Source organism: Alosa sapidissima, chromosome 17, assembly GCF_018492685.1.
Source record: "Alosa sapidissima isolate fAloSap1 chromosome 17, fAloSap1.pri, whole genome shotgun sequence".
NCBI lineage: Eukaryota > Metazoa > Chordata > Actinopteri > Clupeiformes > Clupeidae > Alosa > Alosa sapidissima.
In genome coordinates, this window is record NC_055973.1 from 22,232,017 (window position 1) to 22,246,408 (window position 14,392).

General features: G+C 39.1%; 2 protein-coding genes across 3 annotated transcripts in view; one reads left to right on the forward strand and one right to left on the reverse strand.

Annotated features, from left to right (window-relative positions):
- Positions 1–14,392, reverse strand: part of LOC121688279 — a 522,978-nt gene that overhangs the window by 270,352 nt on the left and 238,234 nt on the right. The window lies entirely within an intron of this gene.
- Positions 6,724–14,392, forward strand: part of LOC121688278 (myosin-7-like) — a 69,900-nt gene continuing 62,231 nt past the window's right edge. The window contains exons 1-15 of the mRNA XM_042067752.1: positions 6,724–6,739; positions 7,018–7,069; positions 8,454–8,662; positions 8,939–9,082; positions 9,226–9,382; positions 9,558–9,585; positions 9,667–9,772; positions 10,712–10,804; positions 10,896–10,959; positions 11,080–11,178; positions 11,291–11,394; positions 11,489–11,627; positions 11,718–11,836; positions 12,078–12,227; positions 12,306–12,476. Of these exons, the coding sequence (XP_041923686.1) occupies positions 8,462–8,662; positions 8,939–9,082; positions 9,226–9,382; positions 9,558–9,585; positions 9,667–9,772; positions 10,712–10,804; positions 10,896–10,959; positions 11,080–11,178; positions 11,291–11,394; positions 11,489–11,627; positions 11,718–11,836; positions 12,078–12,227; positions 12,306–12,476 (1,575 nt within the window). The 5' untranslated portion in view covers positions 6,724–6,739; positions 7,018–7,069; positions 8,454–8,461. The remainder of the gene's footprint in view (positions 6,740–7,017; positions 7,070–8,453; positions 8,663–8,938; positions 9,083–9,225; positions 9,383–9,557; positions 9,586–9,666; positions 9,773–10,711; positions 10,805–10,895; positions 10,960–11,079; positions 11,179–11,290; positions 11,395–11,488; positions 11,628–11,717; positions 11,837–12,077; positions 12,228–12,305; positions 12,477–14,392) is intronic.

Sequence of the window (14,392 nt, forward strand, 5' to 3'; positions counted from 1 at the left end):
CATAACGCATTTAATACACAGAGGTAATTCAATGTGCTTTACATGAACAACAGCAAAGAATAATAGTAAATAAAATCATAAAAAAAAAAACGTTAAAACTGTTTAAAAAGTAAAGTACATAAAATAGAATAATAACAAACATAGAAGACGAAGTATAATAAATAAAATACAGAGTGCATCTGATTAACAGTTCGTACATTTGATCAGTTAGCAGAAAGCATCTGAGAACAGTTTGGTCCTAAATCTAGATTTTAAACTGGGTACAGTTGGGGCATTTATGATGGTTCCAGAGCTGAACCACATAGCTTCACCATATTTACCGGTAGTTCTAACAGTGGGTTTTACCAACAAGTATTTCTCCTAAGACCTGAGAGGTCTGGAAGGTGTGTACTGCTGAAGCATGTGTGATGGGTAATTTGGTCTCGTTCCATTTAGTGATTTATGAACAAGCATCAGTGCTTCACGGTGAATTCTGTGACTTACTGAAAGCCAGTGCAAGGGGGAACGTATAAAAGTTCAATAATAGTAGCCACAAGATCGACCCCTGGGGAACACAGGTCGAGGATGTTGGTGTTGAGGTACAAGTTAAGTTTCAGTGCTGTGACTTGCCCAAAAACATGACTGGGAGAATTCACAATACATCTTTAATTTTAGGAAGGTGGTTGCTTGATTAAAACATTTTTCAATAATTTGAACAATAAATAGTAGATTGGATATGGGCCTGTGATTGTTTAGCATGGAGGCAGATTATTCTTTTTGAGAAGGGGCTTTACATCAGCGGTATTCAGGAACTCTGTTTCTCCTGATCCACTTATCCACTATACATTTCAGGCCTTAACTTAAAACAACTTAACTCAACAACATTCACCTCAGTATATTAACGATATTGACAAAATCACTGTCAACGCTCTACATGTTGCTATACTCATGTTCCTCATCCTTAATGTCTCTGTAGGGGACATTACTTCATACCATTTACAATGCAGACTTCACCATGAGTGATGTGTTGATGAGTGTGTTGATCATGAGTGATGGCAGAGCAAGTCTGATATGGAGCATCTGGAGGCTCAGACTAGCCCCTTTGACATTAATTTGCCTTGTGTCCCACACAGACTATCACTGTAAAAGAGGTAGGTGTTCACCCTCAGAACCCTCTAAAGTTTGATACCTTCCTGCATATGCCTGCTGTGCTGTTTAACCTCAAAGAGCGTTATGCAGCCTGGATGATCTAGTGTATTTTAGGTTCTCAGGAAATATCAGGTTTATTCTAACTAATCATGATCTGTTATCATTATGTCATCATATATTAATATATCATGAACACTTTTGTCTTTTGTCCCCATAGAACACCAGCCTGCTGAACCAGAAGAAGAAGCTGGAGGGAGATACATCCCAGCTGCAGAATGAAGTAGAGGAGGCTGTGCAGGAGTGCAGGAATGCTGAGGAAAAGGCTAAGAAGGCCATCACTGATGCAGGACACCAGTGCTCACCTGGAGCGCATGAAGAAGAACATGGAGCAGACCATCAAGGACCTGCAGCACCGTCTGGATGAAGCTGAACAAATCGCCATGAAAGGTGGCAAGAAACAGATCCAGAAGTTGGAGTCCAGAGAGAGTGCTGTGTTTTTGCTAAGTGCTTTTTTATAATAATCAGTGCTCGGTTATATATAATAATAGGCACATCACCATTCGTTCAACATTTGCTTTATTTTATTTAAATGTAGGTGAGAGAGCTGGAAAATGAGGAAATAGAGCAATGGAAGGCAAGTGATTCTGTCAAAGGAATCTGTAAATATGAGTGTCGCATCAAGGAGCTTCCCTATCAGGTTTATTCAATTATACCATACTAAAAATACTTTTTTATAATACATAATGCTAAATGCTAACACAAAATGTACCCACCTCTCCCTTTTGTAGACTGAGGACAACAAGAATTTGAGCTGTCTTCAGGATCTGGTGGACAAACTGCAGCTGACGGTCAAGTCCTACAAGAGAACATCAGAGGAGGCTGTAAGTGACATCCTCTTCTCCTTAGTTTTTCCTTCTCGTCCTTGTTTTATCTATTATCAAAGTCTTTTAATCTATTAACTGCTGAACATGCAAACAAACAATAGACGAAATAAACTTAAGTTGTGTGGACCTTTCAGGAAGAGCAGGCCAATAGCAACATAAGCAGGAGCTGGTATACTGTAGCTGAGTCTCAGATGAACAAGATGAAAGACAAGAGCTGTGACGCAGGTGGCAAAGTAAGAGCAATAGTTGCACAACTACAACTCAATGTCATATAGTTAGAGCACTGTATTAAATATGAATACATTGATATTATTGTCATGACCAATATACAGTATATTACTATAATTCATTGTACTATACTTGCAGCCTTTAGCAGCATTAAAGGAACCATACGTAAGATTGTGGCCAAAACTGTCAAAAAATCCCCTCCCCCTCCCCCCTGACTCGAGGTTGCCAACCCGGGTGCCGAAACACTACTGACTTTGTGATTAGTAGATAGGTGGAGGGTGGCGCATCAGGCCAAAACACAACATGACATGACAAAACACAACATCAACATCAGTTGAGGGCTGCAACTTCACTTTTTAAATGACAATATCCTGGCCGGACTACAGTTGTCAGTGATATAAGTATTTGAAATAAACATGATTTCTTAATGTCTAGTGACATATCAGGGTCATTTTATGATTAATTGAAATACATTTCTTACATACGGTTCCTTTAAGATGTCTCATAGTGTTTAAAATAATTCAGAATCGTCAGGGCTCAAAAATTGGCCCCAGCCACCAGCCAAATTCTGGTAAAATGTGAAAGTGGTTGGTAGATTAATAGTAGTTCATTTTGAAGCCTGACAATCATGGTTATTCACATATTGCTGAAAATATATTTTATTTGATGAAGAGTGTAGCTGTAATGATGGACGTATCTGAAGTCTTGTTGTGTTTTAGTTTTCAGGAAGGAATGCATTCCAATACAATCTCTTAAAAAGTGTTTATGTTTGTATGTTCATAAGATACTTGCATGTCTCATTCATCAAGAACCAACCTATAGGCCTACATTCACAACAGGCCTTCAGAGAACAAGAGAAAAAGAAACTAAGGGCTTTCTTTCTTTAATTATGCTATGAAGAGAATTGGGCCATTATAAACTTCAATAAAATGACAGTCATGCTTAGTCATCAGTATTTGATATGCCCATACAGCAAATGAACAGGTCTAAATTAACAGAGTTCCATATATACTTACAATTGCATTACATGCACTCTCTCTGCCTAATACAGGCAAATAACTCGAAATGCCACTTATTCAGTACAATATCATCAAATCAATAAATAGAAATCATTTATGAATTTCTTGACACAAAGAGTCTCAGATACCTTGTCTACTCAGATGTATTATGCAGCACTGTGGGCAAAACCATTAAAAAGTTAATTTCCAGCTTGGTTCTCAGCAGCCATTTTGGATATAGGGCTCTCACAAAGTTTCCCCACATTTTTGTGAGGGGCACCCTGGCTAATTTTTTCTTTAACCTTTATAGATGACAAATCTAGTGAGAAACAATGGTCTCCATGGTCACAGAACTGTAACCCAAAAAGCCTATGACAAAACAAAGAATTATAAAAAGAATATATGCCTTGATGTGCAAGACCATCTGTTGCAGATTAAATTGAAATATTTGGCTTATTTTCAAGTAGCAAGAATTTTACAGGGTTATCTTTGTACTCAATGACAAAGGGAAGGAGACATTCATGTGCATCATAAACAAAACAGCACTGAGTCACTTTCTTAGCAACTTTGGCTACAAGGCAACAGGGCCTCACTGTGTTCTATCTCACAAATTGCATCCCATGAACACCACTGTACCCTAAACAATGCCGAAGCCACACCATTTGACACATGTTTGTAAAATGAATGTAAAATTGTTGCAGTTAAAATACGCTGATACAGCAGTTTCATATAGAAACCACACATTTGGACTGATAACAGTAAAGTGTCCATAACAGTAAAATGACTTGGTAAGCATAAATCATTAATATTACCATCTGCTGGGATTCAGCATATATCCCTGAGTATAGTTGCATTGCAGTGTCTGTTTAGTGTTAATGAGTATGCCTATACATTTTCCCAAACAAATTAAACAAAATATATCATGCAATACATAATTACAAAACCTCTTCAGTAAGATGTATATATTTCATCTAGTAGCAGTCAAAACAAAGGTGCTTACTCTACAGATAATGTTCAAAGCCAAGTTCACTTGCTTGAATGGTAGCGCTGTGGTTCTTTGTAAGGGGTCAAAAGTCACTTTTTCACATTAGGAGACCATGAAACAAACCTACTGTAATGAGATTAAAAAACAGTGTTTTACACCACAATGAATAGAAAGTTACATTGAGTAAATCCAACAACACTGAACTTTGCCACATCTGATCATGGTCCTTAGCAAACACAACTGTAAATGTCCCACAGGATTACCACTTCTCTGTCCCTCTTCCATGGGTTAAACTGTTAAACTCTTCCATGGGTTAAACACTCTATCCATGTGGACATGGATAGAGAAACAAGCTCATGCATAGACAAGTAAACTTTATAATGCATTCAGAGTCCAGACACCTAATCCCAGTGGGCTTGAGCAGAATGTCACGGGAGTCTGTGTAGCCACCGACCCCAGCAAGTCCTCCCATGCCAATGATATCAATCCTCCAAGAGAGTATGTGATGACCTCCCAACAATAGTGGTGATGGCTCAAGGACTCTTGGCAACTGAGACTGATCCCCATAAGGGTCACACAAGAGATGGAATGGCATGTCTAACATCCCACAGCAATCTAATTAAGGATTTGGGAGAATAGAGGTTGCATATCCTGTGACCTCAAATATCTCACAGTAGGTGAAGAAAAATCACTCTTACTCCTACTGTAGGCCTTTACAGTCACATTATCGGAACCTTGTGGGTGGCTTCACACTTTCTTTGGTGTGTAAACATGTCTTGACCCCAAGTCGAGTTACTTAACAGTGTAAGACCCAGAGGCCTATGGCTCAACACCTCCTTGACTTCTTGGTGCAAACAGCTGAACTACTGTTTCTAAATGGATATCAGAGAGGTTAGCGGCCAACTACCCAGTAGACTTAGTGTCTTCAGTAGTATAATTTGTCTTACATTTCATTTCAGATAACTACAGTCTCTTATTTACATTACATTACATTACATTACATTACATTTGGCTGACGCTTTTTAACCAAAGCGACTAACAACATGGTAAACAGTAAGTTTTAGAACAATTCTCACAATTTTAGGACAGTTTAAAAAAAACACATTAGAGTACAGTAAGAATAAGTGCGTCGGTGAGTGCTGTATTTTAACAGTTACTTGTCAGTTTAAACGGCTGGTGAGTGCTAGGATCAGTAAGACTTGTTGTAAGTGTTGCTATGAGAGTAGATGTTCTCTAAAGAGCTGGGTCTTCAGGAGTTTTTTGAACGTGGAAAAGGATGTCCCTGCCCTTGTAGGAACTGGCAGTGTGTTCCACCAACGAGGAACAACAGATGAGAAAATTTATAATCTTAATAAGAATTTGAACACAGGCACAACACTTACATTTGTAAACACCTAGTGTGCATGTGTCACTATCAAGTGCAAAAGTTTTGTGGTCATGCGAATCAGTTCAAAATGGCCAAACCCAGGTTTTCATCTCATTTTTAAGTAAAATATGAATTAGGTATTTGTTCTAAATTAATTTAGCAAATATTTGTCCTATATGTTTCAGTACCACTAGCAGCAGTTGTGTGTGCACTCAGACCTCCAAAGAGCAGCTGCTGTACAAATTCATAAGGGTGGGAAGGAACAATGATCCAAAATCTATCTACAGTTGATGGAGGAACCTGAGACTAAATCACAGGGTTATCTTTGTCCTCAAGGAAACAATGCAGTGACAGTAGTGCAGTGCTTGGTCTACTGAAAAGACAGCTGTGGTTGTTGTTGTTGGACCAGTTTCCAAATTGCAGAAGTTTAGGGGGTATGAGGCAAGTTTTTTTATTTGTTATTGGTTCTCAAGAAATAATGATCTCCTGTCCACAAACAAAAGTTTGAGGGGGGAGCATCCATTGTCCTTGGCTCTATACACAATGGCAATACTTATTTTTTTTTTTTTAAAAGTGAACAAATAGTTAGTACAGTACAATAGTACAGTTTAAAAATAATAAATCCACAAAAGAGAGATCCAGATGAATTTCTGTTTTCTAAAATTACATAGGCAGCAAATAAAAAAACGTACAGACCTCACTGATAGGCTTCTAAAACAATGCTAAATCTTTTATGTACTGAAAGGACAGTTGACCACGACAGCATGAGTGATATAGACAGTAAAAATGAAGAGAACATAGATCAGCAGGTTGGAATTTTTTACATGGCCATGGAGATGTCAAGGAGGACACTGAAAGACAGAGTCAGAGACAAGGTCACAATAGCAAACTCCAAATTAGGGACCAAGTTCAGGTGCTGATGATGCTCTGCCATTCTCTCCCACTGTGCCTGCATGTGCCTGCTCCCTCCTGTCTAGAGAAGCCTATTGTTGCCACATGCCTCCACCCTTTTGGCCAGTTTTCCTTTAACAAAACTCTGGTGTGGTGGGAGTCAGTTGATGCTCTGTCCATATTGGGATGGACCGTCCCCTACAAAAAGGGTGAATCAACCATGGCCTTGACAACAGATACCACAAAGACCAACCTTGAGGTAAGTAATCAATCTACTGCTACTGAGAGGAACATACAAACAGATGGATAGATAGATAGAGTTAGAAGGAGGAGGATAGTAAGAACGATCGCTAAATGGATAGACAGACATTTGGATAGTGGCTGGATAGACAGACATTTGGATAGTGGCTGACTACATTCAGAGACAGACACATGGATCTGTTCAATTAGCATTCTGTGCAAGGACTCAAAGTGTACCAGCAGCACTGCCGATGTAACACTGTGTGATCTGATTGTTTCTTGTCTATTCACTTACAGCAAGTGACATCTTATCTGTGTAACAGAGCGACTGAGACTTGACCCAAACAAGGTGAGATTTACAGACTGAAGTTTTTTTATATAGCGCATTTTATACTCAGGGATAATTCAATGTGCTTTAGTCAAGCACATACAAATTGGTTTTACAAGCAAGTATTTCTCCTGAAACCTGAGAGGTCTGAAGGGTGTGTACTGCTGAACCATGTCTGATAGGTAATTTTGTCCCATTCCATTTAGTGATTTATAAACATACAATTATGTTACTTACTGGAAGCCAGTGCAGGGACAGACTGAAGGTATTGGGTTGTTATACAAAATATAATTACTTTATAGTTTATTCTATGTTTTGAGACAATTTTGAAAATTATGCAACATCCATTCGCTAATTTGATCAATACACTGAAGAAGAGATTGAAGAGGACCATAATCATTAGGGGACAGGGCCAATTAAATTTGTGTGTCATCACATAGCTATTAGGAAATCAAATTGTTCTTGAAGATTTGTCCAATTGGGAGCATATACATTTTGAATAATAGTGGCCTCAAGATAGACCCCTGGGGAACACCAGAGGTCAAGGACGTTGGTGTTGAGGTACAGTTGCCAATGTTAACAAATAAGTTCCTCTGTTGTAGGTATTACTTGAACCAACTGATAACTTTACCTGTAAATCCAACCCAGTGTTCTATTCTGTGTAGCAATATGTTGTGATCAACAGTGTCAAAGGCTGCACTAAGGTACAATAACACTAGGACTGATATTTCCAGATATCAGTCCATCCAGATTAGGCATCCAGACTAGTCTTCTTGAGAAGGGCCTTTAAAACAGTCATTATTATGGACTTAGGAAATGTGCCAGACATCCATGATACTTTCAAAATGTGAAGCACCTATGCTGCTATGAAGTGAAAAACAGATTTGAAAAAATTGGTAGGTGTAGTGTCCAAGCCACATCTGGAAGAGTTGACATTCCATTTTGTAGTCTATCAAGCTAAACTCTGACATTATAGCCAATGTCTGGCTATGTTTTAGAGTATGTACCAATAACTAACCCCTTCTTGTGAAACCAAGACACATATCTACATACCATATACTATTGTATATTTTTGACCATTTTAACCTTTACGGCCACGCTTTTACTATACTATCTTATTTCAAACCAGGCAAACGTCACCAATCAAATTCTCCTGATCCACTTAATACATTTCAAATCTTAACTTAAAACAAATAAACAACATTCACCTCAGTTCCTTAACAGTACTGGCCAAAGGACTTAAGGTCTGCCTGTCACATGCTAGTCTTAGGATTTAAAATTGAACTTTTTTGCCTATTCTGACTTGTCAGTGCTCTAGTCTACATGTTGCTATAATCATGTTCTTCACCATAAGGTCTCATGTTTTAGGAATTACTGTGATTAGTTCATATCATTTACATTGCAGTCTTCACCATGGGTGATGCGTTGATGGCAGAGTTTGGGGGGGCGGCTCCTTTTCTGAGGAAGTCTGATATGGAGCGTCTGGAGGCCCAGACTCGCCCCTTTGACATTAAGAGGGCCTGCTTCGTGGTGGACCCTGAAGTTGAATTTGTGAAGGGGGTCGTCCAAAGCAGAGACGGTGACAAAGTCACTGTTCTTACTGAGTTTGATAAGGTAATTCATGACAAATACATTTTCAACCTATTTCAGAGCTTTTACTTATTGACCTTACTGAATCAGTTGCACTTGCATTGTTATATATTTTTCCATTTAGCTATTCTTTTTAAAGAACTTACTGACAGCTTATTATATAAATGCAATTTTGCCAAGTTTTTTATATGTCTCTGGGACTAGATTTGTGTTGAGCTGCTTAGATTTATAACAAATATGTTACACAAAGATGAAGGAGAGAATTCTACAAAGAGACTGATTTTGCTTGTTATCACACAGACTGTCACTGTGAAAGAAGCAGATGTTCACCAACAGAACCCGCCAAAGTATGACAAAATTGAGGACATGGCTATGTTTACCTTCCTGCATGAGCCTGCTGTGCTGTTTAACCTCAAAGAGCGTTACGCAGCCTGGATGATCTACGTGAGTACAAACATGAGGCTCTGATCCATAGTAGCAAAAACAAATGTCCAAAATACCATATATTTCTTTTTATAAACTTACCGGTACTCTGGTGCCTCATTTGTTTACATTGTTCATAATCAATAGTATGATCATTTGCACAGACCTACTCTGGGTTGTTCTGTGTCACTGTCAATCCCTACAAGTGGTTGCCAGTGTACGACAAGGAAGTTGTCAATGCTTACAGAGGCAAGAAGAGGAGTGAAGCCCCTCCCCACATCTTCTCCATCTCTGATAATGCTTACCAGTATATGCTGACAGGTAAAGACCTATTAAAGCAACGGCCTTAGCAGTAAAAGGGTTTGCAGTATATTGAAAAAATATAAAATTGTCATCAACAGTTCATCACCTTTTTAAAAAATAAATAGCATGAATTCATGAATATAACATATGTTCTTGGTTTTATATGAACATTTCACGCTTGTTCATTACACAGACAGAGAGAACCAGTCTGTCCTTATCACGTGAGTACAATTCAGTCTTTGATTCAAAATTTCTTGTTAACTTGTTGATGAACCTTTACATACTTTCATTTTCACCAACAGTGGAGAATCTGGTGCCGGAAAGACTGTGAACACCAAAAGAGTCATCCAGTACTTTGCTAGCATTGCAGCAGCTCCTGGAAAGAGGGACCCCTCTCAGGAGAAAAAGGTAAATCACCTCACTGGGTGCTGGACATAATTTCCTCTTGGGAGACGTCTCCAAGCAACCTGATTTCACCAGACTCACTCACTTTGTTAAGAGAGTCTGGGCACTCACAATTGTGAAATGCTTCCTACTCATCGTAATGGACGTAGATTTTCATTTCATTTTCCATCAGCTTAAGCAATCATATTGATCAGTGATTCCTAACGTTATTTCCTACTTCACCTAACCTCTACAAACTGCTAATAAACCACATTGGCAGTCAGGAAATAATGTATACCTTGCTGTATACATTTACATATTCTTCAAACTGCAACTTTTTGATGTTTGCAGGTATGGCTATTACCTTTTGCCACAGAAACTTTTCATTTCAAAACTAACGTCATCCCCTCTCGTTGTTCATTGTCCTGCCATCCTGGTAGCTGAGGGAATATTAAAGGTTTTAATATTTTGGGAATATTAAAGGCAAGATTTTCACCTTTACGAAGGCAATTTGATGATAAATGAACTTGTAATAGGCAGTCGTTCACCTTGCATAGCTATAGCTAAGACGTAGCGAGTCGCTACCGAGAAAACCAGCCAGAGAATCGTAAAACATTACCCTGTCAGTAGATATAGCTCTTTGGAGATAGTTTTTGCCTGTTGTTAATCCTTCACCTCCACCACAAAAGCATTTTTATGGTGCACAGGGGGGATAAGTCACGAGAAGTTTGCTATTTACAACAGCAGAGTAAAATATAAATATATCACGACTTTAGAGGGAGCTCTACAGTCGCCCAAAAATACCTAAACCTGTATAGTATACCTTTAAACACATTGTAAGAAGCCAAACTAGTATCTCAGTAAAATGAAAATGAGCGGAGATGCTAGGTGGGTGGGACCAGGCCAGTCTCCAAGACCTGGCATTTGAAAGGTGAGTTGATATGTTGTGTTATATTTTCCCAGGGCACACTGGAAGATCAAATCATCCAGTGTAACCCTGCTCTGGAGGCTTTTGGTAACGCCAAGACCATCAGAAATGACAACTCCTCCCGATTCGTAAGCCCTCTATTGATTTCAAATCGTTATCAACTCAAAATCCACTTTTCTATCACTGCCATGATTAATTTTCATGTGTCACTCATGCTAGGGTAAATTCATCCGTATCCACTTCGGTGTGAGCGGCAAGCTGGCATCAGCAGATATTGAGACCTGTAAGTAAATAAGCCCTTTTTGATTGCCTTCATCTGTGGAGACGAGGTATGGCTTGAAAGTTATAATTACTCTTCAATCCCCCAGATCTTGAAAGTTATAATTACTCTTCAATCCCCCAGATCTGCTGGAGAAGTCCCGTGTCACTTTTCAGCTCAAGGCTGAGAGAGACTACCACATCTTCTACCAGATCCTGTCCCAACAGAAACCGGAGCTGTTGGGTGAGGAATGCATGTATATCTCCAGTCATTTGTGTGTACACATGAATGTGAAATAAGTTTCCTTAGCTTAGTTACAGTAGCGTTACTTGACCTATGGTCTTGCTTTCTTCAGAGATGTTGCTGATCACCTCCAACCCCTATGACTACGCGTTCATCTCCCAAGGACAGACACAAGTAGCCTCTATTGTTGATGCTGATGAGCTGGTGGCTACTGATGTGAGTAGGCCTGCTTTCACTTTCTTATATACTCATAGAGAGGTACGTTGGGAGAGGTAGTTACTGAATGAAATATTTGATATATTTGTTACAGGATGCCTTTGATGTGCTGGGCTTTACTCAAGAGGAGAAGAACGGTATTTACAAGCTGACTGGTTCCATTATGCACTATGGCAACATGAAGTTCAAGCAGAAGCAGAGAGAGGAGCAGGCAGAAGCTGATGGCACTGAGGGTGTGTAGTAATTTCTGATGTTGGATGTTATACCCACATTTAACGGTTAAATATGGGCAGAGAGGTGTAACTGTGAGGTTTTAATGCCAGATGCCGACAAAGTCGCTTACCTCATGGGTCTGAACTCTGCTGACCTCATCAAGGGTCTGTGTCACCCAAGGGTCAAAGTAGGAAACGAGTGGGTCACCAAAGGACAGAATGTAAATCAGGTAATATCAGAATTTAGAATTCTTGTGATATTATAGTTGTATAAGTATTATAAATATTGATAGTATTTAACTACATTGAGACACTAATGTGTTATGTACAAGGTGTAGCTATTAAACAACAGAGCTGTTATAAATCCATGCCTGTTTAACAAGTTGAGTGTTTAATTCCAGACCATCATTATAGCTGACACACCTCATCCACTGGCATTTTCCATGTTATTCATTTCCCCTTCATCTTTAGGTGTACTACTCTATTGGAGCCCTGTCCAAGTCAGTGTATGAGAAGATGTTCAACTGGATGGTTGTCAAAATCAACATGACCTTGGAAACCAAACAGCCTCGCCAGCACTTCATTGGTGTGCTGGATATTGCTGGATTTGAGATCTTTGATGTGAGTCTTAAAGCTAAGACAAACACTATAATGTTAAGCAAAATATATAATATTAATAATATCCCCATTGTCTTTCAGTTCAACACCTTTGAGCAACTGTGCATAAACTTCACTAATGAGAAGCTGCAGCAGTTCTTCAACCACCACATGTTTGTGCTGGAGCAAGAGGAGTACAAGAAGGAGGGTATTGAGTGGACGTTTATCGACTTCGGCATGGACTTGGCCGCTTGCATCGAACTCATTGAGAAAGTCAGTGAAACATATTATTTACTTATTAAATACTCAAAGTTGTCTTTGACGGAATAGATCACTACACTATTTTACTACTTGTCTGGTTGTAAAATGTTTTACATAGATCACTACATACTGGGGATCCATGAGGGGTGGCCGTGGCCACCACTGGCTATGTGGCTGACGGAGGCAAAATGTGGCCAAATTCAAATTCACACACATTATTCTATGTTTAATTGCTCACAGAGTACTTATAACAAATAAATTACACAGATATCACATGGAAGAGCGGAACATGAGCTTTCCGATGATATTAACGGCTAGGTGTTGTGATAAACGGTTAGCGAAACATGAAATTTAATTATATTTCCATTCTGCACACAGCGCTTTGTCCATCTCCACACCCATTACTCTCGGTGGTATATCTATATATATAAGTATATATACTCTTTTGATCCCGTGAGGGAAATTTGGTCTCTGCATTTATGCCAATCCGTGAATTAGTGAAACAGACACAGCACACAGTGTACACACAGTGAGGTGAAGCACACACTAATCCCGGCGCAGTGAGCTGCCTGCATCAACAGTGGCGCTCGGGGAGCAGTGAGGGGTTAGGTGCCTTGCTTAAGGGCACTTCAGCCGTGCCTACTGGTCGGGGTTCGAACCGGCAACCCTCCGGTTACAGGTCCGAAGTGCTAACCAGTAGGCCACGGCTGCACCTAGTGTGCAAACACTAGGTGCAGACACAAACACTTCAGTCAACACATATATCAAAATAATCAGCATACCTTACCGGACACAAGAATATGAAGTATTCCTCTGTACAGTAAGCCAATCCCGACTAATCCGGTTTTTAAATTGCAGCAAATTTCTACATCTTACCCAATTCTAATATATTCTAATAGCAGCCCAAAATAATGAACTTGCTTTCCAAATCAAAGAATCAAAAGTTGGTCATGGCATGCACAGATCAACTGTGAATAGATATTTCTACCAGCATGTTTCAGGTGACTACCCTGGAAATCCAGAGTTCTCACGAGAGCACAATTTGAATTTGCTCAGCGAGTCACGCTATCTGATATAGGCGGGCCAGAGGCGAGCTAAACAGATAACGACAGCGCTGCAACGTCCGGAATTAGTCAGTAAATATTGGTCGTAGTGTTATCCAATTGCGCCAATGTCCAGAATCAGTCAGTAAACATTGGTCGTAGTGTTATCCAATTGTGTGCAGTGATATTTTGAAATGCTTGCTTGGTGCCGCCCCTTGAGTTGGGCCATTTTCATTACTCATAGCTAGACCCTAAATCTTTCTAGATTTGGGTCTGGATTTCTAGGATATCAGGTGACATGGATGCAGACCCAAAGTATTTTTCCTTAATATAAAGGCTGACATAAGATATATGCCAGCATGATCACATCATACTTTCCCAGCCTAGCCTAGACTGTCTTAAAAATGATATAGCCTAGCCTATGAAATGATATTTTCCAAAACACTATTAATCCATTTTTGTAAACATTAATAAGTCATGTTATTTAATTGTGTTTTCAGGTAATATCAATAAAAGTGCAGTTGTGGTGTTTTGATTGAGTAAATTGCAATTATCCAATTACAGTTCCGAAAACAAAATAAAAAAAGATATTTATGAAAATGCATTAAAATGGAGGATATAGCATTTTGGATCCAAACTCTTCTTATTTGGCCCTTGCAATAACCAATATAAGAGCTTAATATTAAAATAACACTAAAAATACCCTAGGCCTCAAAGGACTAATATATGTGATATATTATTAGGTGGCCTACTATTAATTTAACTATTTAACACCTAGTTTTGGTCTGGCCACCCCTGTTAAAAATGTTTGGTCGCGCCACTGACTACATGGACAAACGCTATTTATTTTACTTGTCTTTAATAAATAAAATAAAAATGTTTTAA